The sequence below is a fragment of the Cryptotermes secundus genome, unplaced genomic scaffold (assembly GCF_002891405.2).
Source record: "Cryptotermes secundus unplaced genomic scaffold, Csec_1.0 scaffold22, whole genome shotgun sequence".
Lineage (NCBI taxonomy): Eukaryota > Metazoa > Arthropoda > Insecta > Blattodea > Kalotermitidae > Cryptotermes > Cryptotermes secundus.
Window position 1 is genome coordinate 4,096,269 of NW_019742961.1, and position 19,381 is coordinate 4,115,649.

Sequence of the window (19,381 nt, forward strand, 5' to 3'; positions counted from 1 at the left end):
GATTGGACTTAAATTTGAGGAAGAAACTAGTGAAATGCTACATTTGGAGCATAGCTCTGTATGGGGCTGAAACATGGACACTTAGGACAGTAGATGAGAAACATCTGGAAAGTTTCGAAATGTGTTGGAGAAGGATGGAGAAGATCAGTTGGACCGATTATGTGAGAAATGAAGAAGTGCTAATTAGAGTCAGTGAGCAGAGGAATATCCTACACAAAATAAGAAAATGGAAGGCTAATTGGATTGGTCATGTATTACGCAGAAACTGCCTTCTAAAAGAAGTTATTGAAGGAAAGATAGAGGGTCGGATAGAAGTGACAAGAAGACGAAGAAGACGTAAGAAGATGCTGGATGACCTTGGGGACAGAAGAGGTTACTGTCATTTGAAGGAGAAAGCTCTAGATCGCATTAAGTGGAGGAATTGTTTTGGAAGAGACTGTGGACCTGTCGTCTGACAGATTACTGATGATGATGAGGTTGGAAAAACTACACAGTGAGGAGCTTCATTACTTGTACTCTTCTCCAAGTATAATTAGAATGATCAAGTCAAGGAGGATGAGATGGGCAGTGCATGTAGCAAGAATGGGGGCGAGAAGAAATGCTTATAGGATATTGGTGGGAAAGCCAGAAGGAAGGAGACCACTGGGAAGACCAAGGCATAGGTGGGTGGACAATATTAAAATGGATCTTCGAGAGATAGGATGGGATGGTATGGACTGGACTGATCTGGCTCAGGATAAGGACCAGTGAAGGGCTCTTGTGAACACGGTAATGTGCCTTCAGGTTCCATAAAATGCTGGGAAGTTCTTAATAGGCTGCACAATTGGCCACTTCTCAAGAAGGGCTCAGCTCCATGATTGAGTGAGTGAGTAGGTTGTGTTTGCTAATTAAATAAATATGTTATTTCTCTAAGGCGTTCCAATGTTTCCATTTCTTTCCTGTCCTTATAATGTCAGTGGTGTTGATTGTAGTACCATTTATACCCTGCTTATATGTGTTCTTCGTGTCTGATATTAAATGTTGTCCCTGTCTTTCCCATGTGTTTTAGTGGCAATCTTGACATTTCATCTGATAAATGCCACTTCTGCTATATTTATTTCATTGTGAATGAGGTCTTAATGTGTTTTTTATTGTGTTCTTTGTGTGGAAAGTTATTTTAATTTTTGTGTTTTGGAAGAATTTTGTGATTTCTTGCATCTTTACATCTGTATGTAAAGGTAGCACATTTTGTTTTTGTACAGAATTAATGTTTGTTAGTGGATGTGTGTGTAGTCTGTTTAGTAGGTAGTTGATACATGATAGTTCATGCTCATATGGGTGACAAGAATTGTGATGTATTATACTATCTATTTGTGTGAGCCTTTTGTGTATTTAAATATTTAATTTTTTGTCTTTACAGTGTATTGTAAGATCTGAAAAGTGGATGGAGTTTTAAGTTCATTTTCCAGAGTCAGTTTTATGGATGGTTATAATTTGTTGCGTTTGTTCTTGGTTCTATATTTGTTTTGCTTCAGCCGTAGGTAATAAGAATGTCATACACTTATTGGAAATGCCATCGTCCACAAACACTGGCCAACAGGGAACACCTAGGTAGAGTTATACACAACACAGAATAGTATAAAACAAAATAAAAAACATAAAATGTGTGACATATTATCATGATTTATGTGTCACTATAGATGGGGTATGGATTGGTGAATGGATTTATTGGCCACTTATACAGATCACTTGGAACTACAAGTCATTACAGCACTATCACTGATTTCAGTACACTACACACTAGATATTCTCCAGCTTGCAGTGTCTTCACTAGTTGTTGCTGGGTAACAGCTCTCAACAATGGAGATTCTTCAGCTTTTGTGCTCACATTGTTACTGTCCGACTGACTACTGTCAGTCCACAACTGAACTGTCGACTGAACTATAGCACCATCTCTTAGCCTCCCTTGCAGAACTCAAATCTCAACTGACTGGGTCAGAGTTAGAGTTTTACGACTTCACAACTGGCCGTATTACTGCCAATCAATTCATCTTGGTGAGAGGTCCTTTGAAACTCACGGCCAGAACTTTTGTTTTTTAAATTGAACACTTGCGGTCATAGACCTTAATCCTGTCTGACGAGAGGATGGGTCTGTCATTTACAATTTCTGCTAGCTCTCACCAGCACAGTAATTCTCAGGTCTGGGTCCTGCAGGACTCATGACCACATTTTACTAATTCAGATTCGAGATTCCCCCAACCTGGAGGCCAGGTTCCCATATTTATATTCCCCAGGAACACGGTGGCCCAGTTATACCCTTAGGCACTCGTTCCATTGCTTTTTTACAACTTGCAGGGCTACAGTGAAGGTGATTTGAATCCGCCTCCACACCCTGGAGGGCCAGTCTGCTATCCCTTGACACATAAATTTGAGGCAGACTGAATACAAAACACCATCCCCAACAGTGTCTCCACTTTTTGTGTTTATATTTGCTGCTGCACAGGCATGAACTGGTCAAGTCTCATGTTAGCGACCGGCTGTAAGTCCTGACTGGGCCAGAAGTCAAACTCAAAAGTCACATTGCAGCTGACGGATGGTCAGTAAGTCAGTCAGTCTTGGTGTCGAGGCCAATCTGGGGCTTATGACCAGATATTTATTACTGTTTGACAGTTTTGGTCTTGTTTTAGTGGGGCACCCTCTCTGACGAGAGGACGGGTCTGTCTTTTGTCAAAGTTATTGTCTGCAGTAGTAAGTCATTTGTCATAATGTAAAGGATATTTACATTTTACATGTTAAACATGTTAATAAATGTATATAAAATATGTACAGGGCCTCTGGCAGCCCAGGCTCAGTACAGCAGGTTATGCCCTATTTCTAGTAGCTTCTGCTACAACGGCAGTCTAGTCACTTGAACGGTCATATCCATGACTGTCACCAAGTTTAAGCCTGTTATACTTTCTGACCGGGCCGCCCCCCAATTGTCTTCCTAATAACCCCTTTGTTGGACCAAATTGAAAAAACTGCTTCCACTAGTTATTATTGTTGCATGTGTATTCATTGCCTAGAAGTGGCCTTAGTTTATTCGCTTGACTCGCAGTCATTGCATAGCAATGGCTGTACACACTACAGTATTATTGGCACATTGCAGGCAACCAAGATTCAATCCACAAAATACACATCATTGCAAAAGCAAACACAAGGAATATGAACACTCTGACACACAAGACGTCATTTTACACAATTTTAAATTATTTTAACAGTATATTACAACTGTATATTACAATACAGTATAACAGTTTACTTGTATGCAGTTAATCATGTACACGTATACTTTATTATGGCCCTGTATGGCTGAAATATGCCATGAATTTACATGAAAGCATGGACTAAGTGGTGATTCGACCAATAATTGAAGCTGCATTGATGAATGATTGCATGCACATGGACACAGTGATCAACTAATGCAGCAGGATGCTCAAATACAGTTTTCTGGATGATAATGTTTGTTAGTAACAGGAGTTAGATGAAAAAATCTGATGTTCATTTAAGCTTCAGTGACAGGTATGTCACAGTCAAGCTCACATATGCACCAGATTTTTGTCTAATAAAAGGTATATACATATGTGTATACCAGTCAGTGTTAATGGATGATTACACGTTTTGAAGTCTTAAAACATTTGGGAACATTGAAAAATTAAAAAGTAATTAACTCGCATAGAAAAAGTGTCCTGAAGGAAATAATAGTTTTAAGACTGTTGAACTTTTGTGGGGGATGTTTACTTTATTTGTATTTGAGTGCAATTTATTTAATGATGCTGTCATCAAGCCAGATTATATAGCCTTGAATGATTGGATAGTAGTGAATAATGGATTGGAAAGGAAGCACTTGTAGGCTGATTAAGATACTGTCCTGGCAATTGCTTGGATGGACTGAGAAGAACCAGTTTTCTTGGTAATGTTCATCTTCTTTTCATTGTAGGTTATTACAGAATAGGAGAATCTGTGTCATCAAATCCAGTAGCCCTTCAGGCCCGTGAAGTGGATATGAAAATATGGAAACAAGAGGGAAAAATTCCAAGTGATGCATAGATTGTAAGTGTGTGATAGAGCAGATAATGGGATGGCTGCACTGCGATCTGTTTTGTATTTAACTGGATTCACTGGATTAGGCTATGCATTAATGAAGCTTGTATCCCAAGATGATAAGAGTATGTATTTGAAGGTAAAGAATTATTAATGTGTTATCACATATTTAGCGACTAGACACGATGTTTCGGTTGGTAATTGGCGTTTTTGGACTCCAGCAAACCGTAACTATAAGTAATTATAACTGTTTCACTAATTTAAGCACTTCACAATTCATTATAGCACGTACTAAGTCTTCTCAGTTCATTGTCACTTGTCACCTGGTAACGGCTCTCAACATGTAGATTCCTCAGTTTTGTGTTGAACGGCACCTGTCCTCACTTGCGGGCGAATGTCTCGCATCTGAACTATGGTTCCAAGTATTTCTCACATTCTCGGCTTCCGGGCCGGGACTGACTAAACACTCAGAGTCAGAGTTACTTACCGCCAGTTAGTTCATCTTGGTGCGAAGCTTCTTGAGGCTGACGACCAGTCTTTTTTTTTTTCTGATGAGAGGATGGGTTTATCTTATAGCCTTAGCACGGATTGCATAGAAAACACCGCTTTCAGTGGCTGGTGCTCCTACAACGCCAGCACACGAGCTGTTGGTAGTCTTTTCATTCGGGAGATGGCCGGCTCTGCCACAATGCCATGTTGCTCATTTTCCACAGCCTCATGGAAGATCCAACTTTTAGCTTTTCATCTTCCAGCTCTAGGATCTGTTTGATGGCCTAGTTTAGTGCCCTCTTGCTTACCACACATCGCTGCAGTTTTACATGTCGTCTCTTATGCTGTTGCTGCATCTTTTGTCTCTTCTCGAACGTCGGTCCTGTAGGGATTCCTTGTGCATTGGAAGCCTGGCCCTGCAGGGCAGTAAGCAGGTGCTTGGCTCTTACGCGTGGAGGTTGGTTATGCTGTTCCGCTGTGGCCATTATTCTTCCTTGATTGGCCTCCAACTCTTCCTTGTCCTCCACCTTTTCTCGATTGTTCTGCAGTCTTTCTGGGTATGCCTCCATCTCAGTTTCTGATTTTTCCTGATTGGCCTCCAGCTTTTCTAGACGGGCCTTCATTATGGCATTAATTTCTTCTCGGTTGGTTCATATTTCGGCCTGCAGCCGTTCCATCGTTTGTCCATTTTTGTAGTATGGCACTATAATTATCCAACAAAGAATTCAGTCCAATAATTCAATCAATCCAATCCAATTATTCTACTTCTGCCACTAGTTGTCACGTATTTAATGACTAGACAGGGGGTTTGGATTGGTAATTGGCGTTATTGGACTCTTATAAACCCCATTCCCCCCCCGGCACATCAGCCCGAGTGGGCCTAGGCCTACCTCCATGAACTTCTCCGTTCACTTCGGTTTTTTTTTCCTCCATCTTACACATACGGTAGGACTCCTTGGGCGAGTGATCAGCTCGTCGCAAGGCCTCTACCTGTAGACAAACACAGAAAAACGCACACAAACATCCATGCCCTGAGTGGGATTCGAACCCACGATCTCGGCTTCCGAGCGAGCGAAGACAGTGCATGCCTTAGACCTCTCGGCTACCTTGACCGGCATAAACCCCGTCTACTGGTAGGAATAATTATAACCGGTTTATTAATTTACGCACTTCACAATCCGCCATAGCACGCTGTCTTCTCAGTTCATCTTCACCTGTCATCGCTTGGTAACATCAGTCAGGCACTTTACGACTGGCGGTTTACCGCCAGTCGGTTTGTTTTGGCGCCAAGCCCCTTGAGGATCACGACCAGATTTTTTTTAACTTTGAAAATATTATTATACGAGGGTACAAATGGATGAAGCCGCAAGTGACATTTCAGCGTAACATTTCACAGAAATTACCATGGTAACTGTATCTGCGTAGTGAACTGTTGTAGCAGAAAATAAATTCATGTAACTATGGAAACATTGCTAGTATTATAGCACGTTTCCGTTATAACGGCCAGAGAAGCTCTGTTCCCACAGCGATCAGGTGAAATGTAAACAAGTTTCCTCGACGATTTGTTGGAATTGTTGAAAAATGAATTCCCATGGAGGCGGTGTCTGCTGTATGGTCAGTCTGACAGATATAAGCAGAAGCAAAACTCAAGCAGAATTGAAGTAGAGTTAGTTCAAGCTAGTACTAGTTCAGGAGTCTATAGACCAAGGTAGGGTGCAAGTGGATGGAGCCGTAAGTGCACTCAGCGTAATACTTGTGCAACCTCTTACGTAACCACTGATAACTCATGTCATATGGCGTATATTAAAACTTATATATACATGAAATAATGAAGACTGATCTATCCATCTATACATTGTTTAAACACTTAGGAAAAAATCTATCTGGACATAATGTGAGTGAAATACGTTAATAAATGTGAGCTTCTCAAAAATGCAGTACGTTTTGATCCATCTCTAGTAACTTTCAATATCTCCTGGATTCTGTATTCGGTTTGTGTCTTATGTTACGACCGACGGTCAGTCGGCCAGTCTATCTTAGGATAAAGCACCCATCTGGGGCTTACGACCAGATTTTTATTACTGTCATACAGTTGGCAGGTTTGTTGATGTGGGGCGCTATCTGACGACAGGACGGGTCTGTCGTTTACAATTGCTGCGTGTTCGAGTCCCGTGGGACTCGCAACCATATTTTACTGTCTCAAATTCTAGACTTCCCTTTTCGTCGCCTCCTACGACTAGCAGGGCTACGGTGCAAGTATTTGACCCCGCCTCCTAAACTAAACTCCATGACCTGTAGCCCGCAAGCGAACTATACCGACCGAGTGACTGTCGCTTGTCGTCGAAGTTGGTGCCAACTTTTGCGCATAGAGGATATGGCGTGGTCAGTGCAACGGATCCCCACGGCCGTTAAACTTGGTTTTCTATACCGGAGCCGCTACTTTTCCATTCAAGTAGCTTCTCAGTTATGCTCACGAGGTTGAGTGGACCCCATTCCAGACTTCTCAGAAAATCTGATAGAGCCGGGAATCTAACCTGGGACCTCTGGATATGTAGCCAGGAACTCTGACCACAAGACCACAGAGGCGGTCCGCCTCCACATTGGATTATTAATATACATTTTTTTTTAAAGTTATAGGCCCTGCATGTAATATTATTACTTGTTTATGAGTCCGAGTCCGGTCTAGAAAACCGAAATTAGTGGCCGTGGGGATTCGTTGCGCNTCGAAGTTGGTGCCAACTTTTGCGCATAGAGGATATGGCGTGGTCAGTGCAACGGATCCCCACGGCCGTTAAACTTGGTTTTCTATACCGGAGCCGCTACTTTTCCATTCAAGTAGCTTCTCAGTTATGCTCACGAGGTTGAGTGGACCCCATTCCAGACTTCTCAGAAAATCTGATAGAGCCGGGAATCTAACCTGGGACCTCTGGATATGTAGCCAGGAACTCTGACCACAAGACCACAGAGGCGGTCCGCCTCCACATTGGATTATTAATATACATTTTTTTTTAAAGTTATAGGCCCTGCATGTAATATTATTACTTGTTTATGAGTCCGAGTCCGGTCTAGAAAACCGAAATTAGTGGCCGTGGGGATTCGTTGCGCTGACCACGCGTCACGCTCTGTCCGCTAAAGTTGGCACTAACTTCGCCGGCAAGCGGCAGTCGCTCGGTCGATNGCTTCTCAGTTATGCTCACGAGGTTGAGTGGACCCCATTCCAGACTTCTCAGAAAATCTGATAGAGCCGGGAATCTAACCTGGGACCTCTGGATATGTAGCCAGGAACTCTGACCACAAGACCACAGAGGCGGTCCGCCTCCACATTGGATTATTAATATACATTTTTTTTTAAAGTTATAGGCCCTGCATGTAATATTATTACTTGTTTATGAGTCCGAGTCCGGTCTAGAAAACCGAAATTAGTGGCCGTGGGGATTCGTTGCGCTGACCACGCGTCACGCTCTGTCCGCTAAAGTTGGCACTAACTTCGCCGGCAAGCGGCAGTCGCTCGGTCGATATAGTTCGCTTGCTGACTACAGACGACGGAGTTTGTTTGTTTGTTTGTTTGTATGAGTCTGAGTCATTTTACGACCAATGGTTAGTCGGCCAGTCTGTCTTGGCATAAAGCACCCATCTGGGGCTTGCGAGCGGATCTTTATTACTGTTTGATAGTTACGGGTTTTTTTTTATGGGCGCCCTCTCTGACGAGAGGATGGGTCTGTCTTTTGTATATGCTGCTGGCCCATGCCAGCGCAGTCTTTTTCGGGTCCTAGTCCCTTAGTACTCGAGGTCATATATTACACACTCAGATTTGAGACTTGTGTGACCTCAAGACTTGCATAGCTCCTATGTTATAAATATATGTGAAGAATACTGAAGATAGACTAAAGAGATTAGCGTGTAGTGAGTATAAGTTGTGTAAATCAGTAACAGTGTAATAAGTAATTATTACGACCGGTAAGTGGAAAATAAAATCAGTTATCAATAAAAACGGCGTCTTCAGTAGCCGAACATGGTACAGTATTATATTGCGGCGTATTTGCTCTATGCAGGAACTGTTGAGCCACAGAGGCCTCGGAGCACGCGCGCAATGGGAGAGTTGCTGATTGTATCGGCGCGTTGCTAGGCGACAACTCTTTGAACGTTTGGATTGCGCAGTAGGAAGTAGGGGTCACATACCCCCAACCAACCCGTCGCTACGCGACGTTCGGTAAACACCCCTCCACGCTAGGCTGTGACTCACACAACAGTGGTAGCTATCACGTAACTGGTTTCTATGGAGCCCGTTGCTGGGCAATCGCTCAGTAAACACGTTCCAACAGTATAGGCTGTTTTCTGTGTGGTGAGTGCGGAAGTTATATAACGAGAATATTCGTCAGTGCCTGAGGCAATTAAAGAGTAGTTGAAGAGTGGCGGAAGCAAGCGAAGTGGAACCAGGAATACACAAGGACGCCCGTGAGGATGTCAAGTGTCATTTAGAAGACTTTATGTATGCGAAGGTGCGTGCAACAGGGGATTATGAGGTGCGTGTAAATTAGCGATAGCGCTGTCTCTGAGTGTAATCGAAAGAGTGCGTGTGACCAAGCTGTTAATAAATCCAATCATCCGAACTAGAGCCCGTCATTCGTCACGCGTGCCCTCCTACACGTGACAGTATATACTGTACAGAGATGGGGACAGGACAGAACATTGTGGCACACAGGCGGGGCAAGCATAAGTCATTACTGGTCTATCCACTGCCGCGGGAACGTGCTTACCGAGCCGTTTCTTCTGTCTCTCAAGATGTTATGTTGCAGTATTAACAATACAAATTAACCATATTTGTAAGCTGTCCAGTTGCTGTAGTAATTAATATTTCATGTTGTGACATGACGCCTGGAAGCCGGAATAGTGGAGCCAGTGCATACGTCGATTGCTAGGCAACGGCTCAGTAAACACATTGGCGCGGCGACAAATAACGAAAACAGAAGAATTTTCGTTTCTATGCAATGGCGATGCAGGTACGCCTCTAACAATAGAGGAATTGTTGGGATAATGATGAAAATTATGTTTTCTGTGGGTCTGCCCCGAGGCTATATAACGAAGAAATGGCAAAAAAGAACCGAAATTGCAGCGCCTACAAAACAAGGTTCTCCGTACCATTGGCACTTTTCCAAATCACGCGCCGTTTCGCGATTTACAAGTGGCTTTCAAAATTCCATACATATATGATTATACGTAATAACAAAATTATGCAGGCAACAAGCAGAAGTCATATCAAATGATGATAACGAAAATGTTCGCAATAATGGACAAGGCGAAGCCCAGCATGGAAAGTATAAGAGGCTTAAACTTGGTGGCAGTCAAGCATACGTTCGTTCAAGTGACTAGACTGCCGTGGTAGCAGAAGCTACTAGAAATAAGGCATAATCTGCTGTACTGAGCCTGGACTGACAGAGGCCCTGTATATATTTTATATACATTTATTAACTTTATTAACATGTGAAATGTAAATATCCTTTACATTATGACAAATGACTTACTACTGCAGACATTGAATCTGACAAAAGACAAACCCATCTTCTCTTCAGAGAGGATGTTACATAAGAACTATTACCACAAGAGTTCGGTTGAAAAAAATCTCTGGCCGTGGGCCTCCAGGGGCCTGACACCAAGACAGACTGATTGTTGGTAAACCACCAGTCGTAAAGTAACTCTGACTCTTAGGGAATTAGGCAAGTCATTTAACTTGAAATGAAGTAGGGGGTGCAAGTAAGACTTTACATGTGATGTAGTTACAGTGAGACTAGTATTACTATTGTGTTGAAATACAACTAGTGAAGACTGAGAATCCCATAGAGAGAGAGTGTGCGTGTGTGTGCATGCATGCGTGTGTGGCAGTGGACTATCAAGAGTGCAGATCAGCAATAGAGATGTAATTATGTGTAGTTCAGAGTGGTGTGTATCAGCATTCAATAAATCCAGTCATCTAATCCAAACCTCATCTATAGTCACTCCTAAATATGGGACAGTACACGTATCATATACAGTACCTCTGTTATTTGTAAAACTATGGTGACTTTAGCAACCCAATTTGTGCTATAAAAGTATTCAAACTTTTCTGACAAAACATATTCTCTGTATTGAGGAAATGACTAAACTGTACTGTTTTCTGACTTTAGTAGTAATTGAGTAGTTATTGTCTACTGTGTTACTGTTACAGAAACATCCTGAAGTTCATAAACTGCACAGAAACGAAGCTTTACAGAAACGCAGATCTACAGTTGATGTGCAGCATCTGGCAGCTGAAGATAAAGAACCAATCTACCGAAAGACCAGAGAAGAATTTGATGCTGGAAAATATCCACTTTCAACAAAGAAAAAGTTTTGAATATGTAGTTGGATAATTTTATGGACGTTTAGAATAGTTTGAATTGATTTAGAGTGGCACGCATATAAGTTGAGATTTGAACTAAGGATATAATACTCAGTAGGTGGAAAGGGTGTGTAACTTCCTGGTGGTCAGATATTTATCATTCTGAAATGGATAAATTATGTGGAGCAGAAATTGTTACAGGAAGAATACTGAGACGTGAAAGAGAACGTCGTCATGCAATGAAAGAAAAGAGAGAGAAGAAAGAAGAGAATATGTTAAGTACTGAACAGGTTAGCTATTTTGTTGACACATTCACACAGAAGAGAGATGAGATAGAAGGTGCTTTGAATGCAGCTGATCTGGGAGAGGTTGAAAAAAATAAACTTCCCTCACATTTTGACAAGATCAGCAAAGATATTCTGATTCTTCAACGATTCACTTCTGACTCAATACCATATCTTCGAGAATATGACATACGTAAATCACAAGAAGCTATTCAGAATTTGCAACAGAAGTTGCAGGAGCTTGACAAAAGGCTGCTGCCAAAAAAGAAATTTGGTTTCAAGAAAAAAAGTTGTGATACTAGAAAGGAATCATTCCTTCAAAAGATAGAAGACACTGTAGATTCGATTCCTGTTTCCACATTACCGTTTAAGGCTTTATGTGGTTACACTGAAAACAACTGTGGATTTTCTGGTAGAACAGAAGAGAATCTGTCTCTTTCTGATGAAGTTATATGCAGGAAAGATATAGTACTAACAAATTTAGTAGGCTGCACTGTCAAACTGGTTGGCTCACCTAGTACTCTTCATATGGCATCACTTCACAATTGCAGAATCATGTCTGGACCAGTTGCAAGATCAGTGTTTATTGAGGACTGTGTGGACTGTACTTTCATTCTTGCTTGTCAGCAGTTACGTATCCACAACACAAAACACTGTGTCATGTACTCTCATGTTACTAGTAGAACTGTTATTGAGGATTCAACTCAATTGGGGTTTGCGCCATACAGTTTGAAGTATGAAAATATGGAGCACCATTTTAAGATAGCAGGCTTAGATATAAATATAAATAACTGGAACTTGGTAGATGATTTTAACTGGTTGGCAAGTGATAAACCTTCACCAAACTGGCATATATTGAAAGCTGATGAGATGAAAGATGATTGGGTATGATTGATTGTAAAATACAGGAGTAAATATATTGTGAGCTGTAATAATGTAATTTTGAAATGATTAGGATAGAGGGCACTGACCTTTTAACTTGTATTTTTGGAAAGCATAGAATGTAAATCATTTTCTTCTAAAATACTTTTACAGCATGAGGTTGTTTTGAATATTTTTTTGCTTCTGTTAACTTTTGTTTCTAATAAAATATCTTAACTAAGGTCATTTGTTCCTATTGTTTACAGATTTTCCCTCCTAAATATGTTGAATGGTGATACTTATAATATATAAAGCTATGAAAACTGTTTGTAGGGTTTTGTGGTCAAAGGTGTTTGATCTTCAGGGTAGAATGAAGTAGGTGTGGAACCATCTTGACCTTCTAACTCCAATAAAAAGCAAACTGTTAATACTTGGAAACCTTTTTGACATTTCGCCTATAAAACTCACATCAGTTCATTGCATTGTTATTGGTCAGTTACAGCATAATCTGCTTAATGCGACCCTTTTTTTTTGTAACATTTCCATTCAAACAGGATTTAGTCAAAACAGAAAGATTTCCCATGTCAATATGATTTGCCTCTGAAGTTTATGTGACATGTTTCTAACAGTTATATACTTTCAGTGTGTCCTTCCTTCCTTCCTTCCTTTCATGAAAGCTTCATGTTGCTTCTTTGGTGAATACCTTGCAAGAGCATGGGGGCATGTGGTAGCGTAGTTGGTTGAGGCACTATGCTACAAGGCAGAAGGTTGTGGGTTTAAGTCCTGATGAGGTCATTGGATTTTTTTCAATTGACCTAACCATTCCAGCTGCACTATGGCCCTGGGGTTGACTCAGCCTCTAGCAGAAATGAGTACCAGGAATATTCTTGGGGTTAAAGGGCGGCCAGAGCGTAGGGCTGACAACCTTGCCGCCATCTATGAGCTGATTGTCTTGGAAATGTAGGAACCTCAACATCTCATAACTCTATTGGCCTCCACGGCCTGTTACAGGGATACCTTTACTTACTTACCTTGAAAAAGCATAAATATAAGGTTGGATGTTAACATACTGAATCTGTTGTACAGAAAAGTATAGATCAGATGCAATATAACAATTATACAGAGTAAGTAAATTATGTTCTTGCTTGTAAGAAGCCTAAAATGTTCCTAGCATATATGACCACATTTATTGCATGTTTTGATTTGTGAGACCCCCACTAATTTTAGAAGAAATTAATACAATATTTTGAAAGGCTTTGAAGAAGAAAATTTTAAAATTGAACTTTTTGTAGCAGCTTTTGCCACTGCAATAATGTCTGAATGGATCACTGAGGCTTGTGGATGTAAAAGTTGGCCACCCACTCCTACCTGCCCACACTGCATTGCCTGTAAACTGGCAAATGGCAAATGGTGAGTGGTGAGGACATACAAAGGGAGCTACTTGACAGAGGTGTGGAAAAATCTGTGCCAGTTCTTAACTTATGCTGCAGTGTTTTCCCATAATTCAAAATAGCATGAAATGAATATTCATTATTATGAAAATCTCAATTAATAAACCTTGTTACAGTTAACTCCATCCGAAGATCAAGGCAGTAGGATCCACTGAAACTTAGAGAACATATTTGCCAGCCTTTCATGGAATCATCCCACCCACTCCTGATTGCCATTGCCATGAGAAGTTTAAATTTACTTGTGTTAAATTCTGAAGCGTCGTATTTCTTGTGTAGACCGCCTGTGTGGTCTAGTGGTCTGCGTTCCTGGCAACAGATCCAGAGGTCCGGGTTCGATTTCCGGCGCTACTAGATTTTTTCGGAGAAGTAGTGGGTCTGGAACGGGGCCACTCAGCTCCGTGATGATAACTGAGGATCTATTAAAAGGAAATAGCGGCTCCGGTCTAGAAAACCAAAATTAACGACCGTGAATATTCGTTGCGCTGACCTCGCGACATCCTTTATCCGAAAAAAGTAGGCACTAAAACTTCGCCGATAAGCGGCGGTCGCTCGGTCGGTATAGCTCGCTTGCGGACTGAAATCACGGAGGGTTTTTTTTTCCCCCCATATTTCTTGTGTAGTTGTATGGATTTCTGGTCAGCCGAGTAGCATATTAGGGATCTTAAGACTCCTAAAAGCTTCCGCAATGGCACACTTTCGTCGTCGACGCAGTCGACATTGTATGTTTGTCATAGATGGCAGTAGTGTGCGAGAGTGAGAGGAACATATATTATTTTAGGTCGGTTGCAGTAATAATCTTTAGGTCAAGTTTATTTCCATAATGTTGCAATAATCTGCTTCGAAAATGAATTTGTATCAAGTCGCTGTTATTGAATAAGAGTCTCATTAAGATGTAGAGATCTACTTGCTAGAATGTTTATAATTTTAACTGTCCATCGAAATTCAGTATTTATATCCATGAACATGGTCGGCATTTCCGGAAAGAGAATTAACTGGTAGTTAATAATGGCTAAAGCTATCTCTTCTTTAGTGGCCAAAGGCCCAACTCTGGTGAAAGGTATTTGTATAGAAACAATTTAAAAATGTTACCTTATATTTGAAATACAATGACATTGTCATTTACATACCATACTGGGTATTATGCTATTACTGAAGACCAATATTAGGCATACATTTTGCTTTGCAAGAAGTGTTTCTTTGCATTTTGATATTAAACCTTTGAAGGTATCTCATGACTGTTTCATTGCAGGTTTTGTTGATACCGCAACGCCAAAATTTAATCTTTTTCTAAAATATGCCAAAGTAGAGTTGGCTCCACCTACTCCTGCAGATATTCCACAGATAAGATCTGGAATACAGAAACTACTCACAGGATTCCGAACCGGGAAGTGGAAGGAAACTACTGTAAAAGTTAGTATATTTATTTCTCTTGACACGTTAGACAAGCCGTTAACGTTATTTTTCTTTCTTGTCACACGATTTGAACTTTGTTTTTTTGGGTGAACAAAGACGAATTTAAAAAAATTGTTGAGTTGGTGCGTAAAACAGTGTGTTTGTTCCTCAGTGTTCCCAATTTCAAAAAGCTTATATGGTTAACCATAAATTGCAAACTAGAAGTAAGACACTCAGTGGAATTAAAGTTTATCAGATTTGAACTAAGTTCAAAACTAATGTAGTTCCAAACATTGAGCACCTTGGTGACCAATTAAACTTACCAGAGCATGGTATGACAGCTGTAAATACATTTGGAAGAATGGATTTTATTTTGCCTATGGATATTGCTTAAAATGCAGCCATGTTTGTGGTTTCAATATTCCCTGCAGAATGTGCCAAACCATAATTCACATTTTTATGCTCAGTAAAACTTTCTAACAGTTAAATTTGATCAGCCACATATTGTTGTCTGTATAGCAGCTGGAGGACCAAGGAATTGGGGTTGGTAAGGAAAGAGATTTTTCCCTACAGCATTCAGGCTGGCTTAGGTTTACACCCAGCCTACTGGCCAGTTGAGGTTAAAGTGGCCAGGGTGAGAAGCTATTCAGTCATTACCACTGAGTGTTGAGGTTAATGTTGCTCTAGTACCTCCTCCTCGTAGATATGGCATGGAGCCTAAATAAGCACCTTTTAATTTACTTTTAACTGTTGTGTAAGTGGTACTTCTTTGCACATAGGGGATAACTTCTGTAAGTACATGACTTTCTTCTGGTGGTATGTAGCATTTTGTTGTATTGCTGCATTCGTTTATTTGCATGGTCCATGCACAGGGAAGTTATGTGAGAATGTGCCCTAAATAAATCAACCAGCCTACTGGAAGAGATGAAGGCATCTCACATGAAGTCCTTGAGTCTGTGTTGTACCAGTGGCACAATCGATAAGCCCATAGGCCAAAAAGTCACAAGCGAAACTTACCCAGATCATAGCAGTTGCTGGAAGTGGCCCCTGATATTATGTATGCATTCATTATACCTTTGTAGAAATTACATATTCATGCATTAAAATTCTTTTTTGGAAACAGAGTAGACTAGCATGAAACCTGAATCTTTAACCCTGGTCTTCTCTGCAGGAAATCTAAGTCATTTTCAAGGGAAGTGTTCAACTCTAGCATCTAGTTTCTCTTTAGTGAACACTTGGCACTCTGAGTTGTTCTTTATTGTTCAGTAATGACCTTGCCTGTATAAGTATTTTTCTTTTTATGTTGGAGGATCAGTAAATACAAGTATTATGTTTTTGGATATTATCCATCGTCTTGTCTATTTTATAAAAGCTGCCCTGTTTCTTTTTAAAAACAACATTTTGGAGACTGGATTCTGTCCCCGTCCTCAGGTAAAACCTACTCAGTTGGGTTCAGTAGATAGAGTTAGTCCCAATCTCCCCTATTTGCATATTGTCTACCCACCTGTGCATCTTGGTCTTCCCACCAGTATCCTATATGCATTCCTCTTCTCCCCTGTTTGTGCTACAGCCCATCTCATTCTGTTTGATTTGATCACTCTAATTGTACTTCATGAAGAGGACAAGTTATGAAGCTCCTTATTATGCAGTTTTCTCCAACCTCCTCTCACTTCACCTATCTTCGATCCAAATATTCTCCTAAGCACCCAGTTCTCAAACACCCTCAATCTGTGTTCCTTCCTTAATGTCAGAGACCAATTTTCACACCCATACAGAACCACAAGCAAAATTATAGTTTTGTATATTCTAATTCTTATGTTTTTAGACAGAAGATTCTGGACTGAATGGTAAGAAGCATTGAAGCATTACCTGAAATCAGTCTTCTCTTAATTTCCTCCTGAATCAGGTTTTGATTTTTTATAGTCATTCCCAAATATCTGAACTGTGCCACATTTTCAAAACATCTGTTACCTCTTTAATGTCATGATTTTTCCCTGCATTCTGGTGATAAAGACAGCAACATATACTTAGTTTTCTCTCTGTTTACTTTTATACTGATCGTACTAGGGTCAAAGTTTCTGTGTTTTTCTGTATGGTATCTGTATTATCACCTAGTATATTCACATCATCAGCTTAGACCAGCATTTTTTCAGTCCCACCTGCTTTTCCTGGACCTTCCTAATGGCATATTCTAAAGGAAAGTTGAAAGGCAGTGGCAATAAAGCATCTCCTTGTTATAGACTATTTCTGTTAAATTTACATATTTATTATTGTCTGTTTTCTTAATGTTTTTGTCATTGAAGAAGTACCATTTTTCCTAACATGTACCCATAATAGAAAGCTGAAAATGCAGACTTTCTGTATTTTTTAATGTACTGTTTCAGGAGGCATGGCTGAATTCTCTTGTAACAGCAGAAGTTGTGTTTTGGTTCTTCATTGGTGAATGCATTGGGAAGAGGAGCATTATTGGTTATCATGTGTGAGGTACTTTTTGTTGTAAATTACTATATTGAATTCTGAATGCTGTTGTAGCGATACTTGTCGATGTGGATATGTTATTTGTAGTGTACAAATTTAAATATACATTATAGAATATGAACCTTGTTGCAGCTATTATTTATGAATAACCAAACAGGAAGTCAGTTTGGTTACTTATATAATTGAACCTTTACTGGCCTATATTTTGCTGCTGTTAGCAGCGTATGCATGTAGTGCAGTTAGCTAAGCATCACATTTCTTAACCACTGATATTGCTACTTTCTAGATACAACCACCAGTCCTGTAGTACTGGGGAATTTGATCCCATATTTTCAGATGATAAAGGTTAACTATTACCATGCAGAATTATTCACCCATAAAATGGATGGAAGTTTGCTCATTAATTATTTTGAAAAGAAACTGCAGTCCTTCAAAAATGCTTATATTGAACATCATACCATTTGAGTAGCTGAACTGTGGCAGGGGCTGTGTTTATTTTTTGTATAAACGCCTACTAAACAGAAATGTAGTTTTTAGAACTTACTTTCCCAAGTACTAGCATTTCATTTGATCTTTGTGTTGTCCATGTTGGGTTATTAATAACTCCCTGGTATAGGGTCACAACAAAACCTCAACATTGAACCCCATCCTCAGTAATTTCAGTCTAGTTCAATAATATATTTTTATCCACTTCTGTATATTCTCCCAAATAGGTTGTGGTCTGTCATGTGCTATGACATTTTCTGAAGAAATTTTGTAAATAGTTCTAGTGTCATCTGTGTTCCATGTCCCTCCCATCTCAACCTCCATGATTTAATTCCCTTTGTTTAACTGTTAACAGCCTTATACAGGATGTCCCAGGAGGAATGTGCCAGACTTTGGGAGAGCATTCCTTATGTTAAAGTATGCCTATATAACACAAAACCCCTATGTCCAAAGTTGAACGGTTACGGAGACAATGGCCAGAGAAGTGTGAAACTTTGACAGGTGTCACACACTTGTTGATTAAGAAATATACATTAAAACTGGCAGGAATATGTGGTTTCTGTAATGTTAATAATGTACGTAACATCAAACTAACTCGTGAGTGACATGAAGCCATTAAGGTGAGCGAGCGGAATAAATTCGCTATATCAAACAACGGCATAAATTTATTTGTAGCGTGACACACACAACACGCTACAATATTTTCAAGTATTTGTTTATAGACTGTACAGTAACAACATGGTAACGATGCAGACGTTTCTGTAGCCTTCACTCTGATGGCAGAAAGTAATGAACCATTGGAGCTAGGAATTAGAGACAGGTCATTCCACTGTAACATATGCAGATTATGAATGATATATTGTCTAAGTTAATTACAAACATGGTAATGAGGTGGAACTTTGAAGGAGTTAGAATCTCTACTTGGGCAAGGTGTCTTTCACAAAAATAATAGCAACTGATGCAACAGGAAAGTAGTTATTACATTTTTCTGCATTACCTCTTTCTTTAATGTGTGATCTTGAGTGCTCAGGAAGTTGATGTGTTGTTGCATATCAAAATAACTGAAGGTAATAACCAGTTATAAATGCATTCAGCTACAAATGAAATACAAGCAGATGAAATTTTTTAAGTCACTGAAGACTGGAGACAACAGCAGTCAAAAGGAAATAATCTCAGCTGTAAAGGAAAGTGGTGTCATTTTGTCTGAGGAGCAAGTACCGCTGAATTGAAAATGTTTCAGAGAAAGTTTTAATTATCTGTTTCTTTATAATGTGAAACATTTGTGAAATTTTTCTTCAAAGCATCCACTGATAAAAAGAAAATAGTAATATCTGTAATAACTGAAAGAATAAATGTTATACTTTAAGAAAACAACTTCAGAGTAACTTATTGGAATACTGAAGTGTGATATAATAGCCAAAAGTCACCATTATTTGTCTTCAGCTTCCTGTTTGCTTATGAAAAAATCAAGAGAATCTGGGAAAAATAGAGGTCCAAGTGTAACGTATTTATTTAAAAAACCT

The 19,381-nt window shown here is 39.9% G+C and overlaps 2 protein-coding genes across 4 annotated transcripts in view; both read left to right on the top strand.

Annotated features, from left to right (window-relative positions):
• LOC111873392 (tubulin-specific chaperone C) overlaps positions 1 to 12,297 on the top strand; it is an 18,054-nt gene extending 5,757 nt beyond the window's left edge. The window contains exons 3-4 of one of the 3 annotated variants that reach the window (XR_002844379.2): positions 3,959 to 4,201; positions 10,754 to 10,836. Coding sequence is in view for 2 of the 3 variants with exons in the window: in XM_023868058.2 (XP_023723826.1) it covers positions 11,074 to 12,081 (1,008 nt within the window). In the remaining variant the exon portion in view is untranslated. Of the gene's footprint in view, positions 1 to 3,958; positions 4,202 to 10,753 lie in introns of those variants that run through there. The other 2 variants (XM_023868060.2, XM_023868058.2) reach the window with 2 other exon arrangements.
• A 2,015-nt stretch (positions 12,298 to 14,312) lies between these two features.
• LOC111873396 (ATP synthase subunit g, mitochondrial) lies at positions 14,313 to 17,493 on the top strand. Its single transcript, XM_023868066.2, has 3 exons — positions 14,313 to 14,559; positions 14,752 to 14,912; positions 17,279 to 17,493. Exons 1-3 carry the CDS (start codon positions 14,508 to 14,510, stop codon positions 17,375 to 17,377), a joined length of 312 nt encoding a protein of 103 aa, XP_023723834.1. The 5' UTR covers positions 14,313 to 14,507; the 3' UTR covers positions 17,378 to 17,493.
• The last annotated feature ends 1,888 nt before the right edge of the window (positions 17,494 to 19,381 follow it).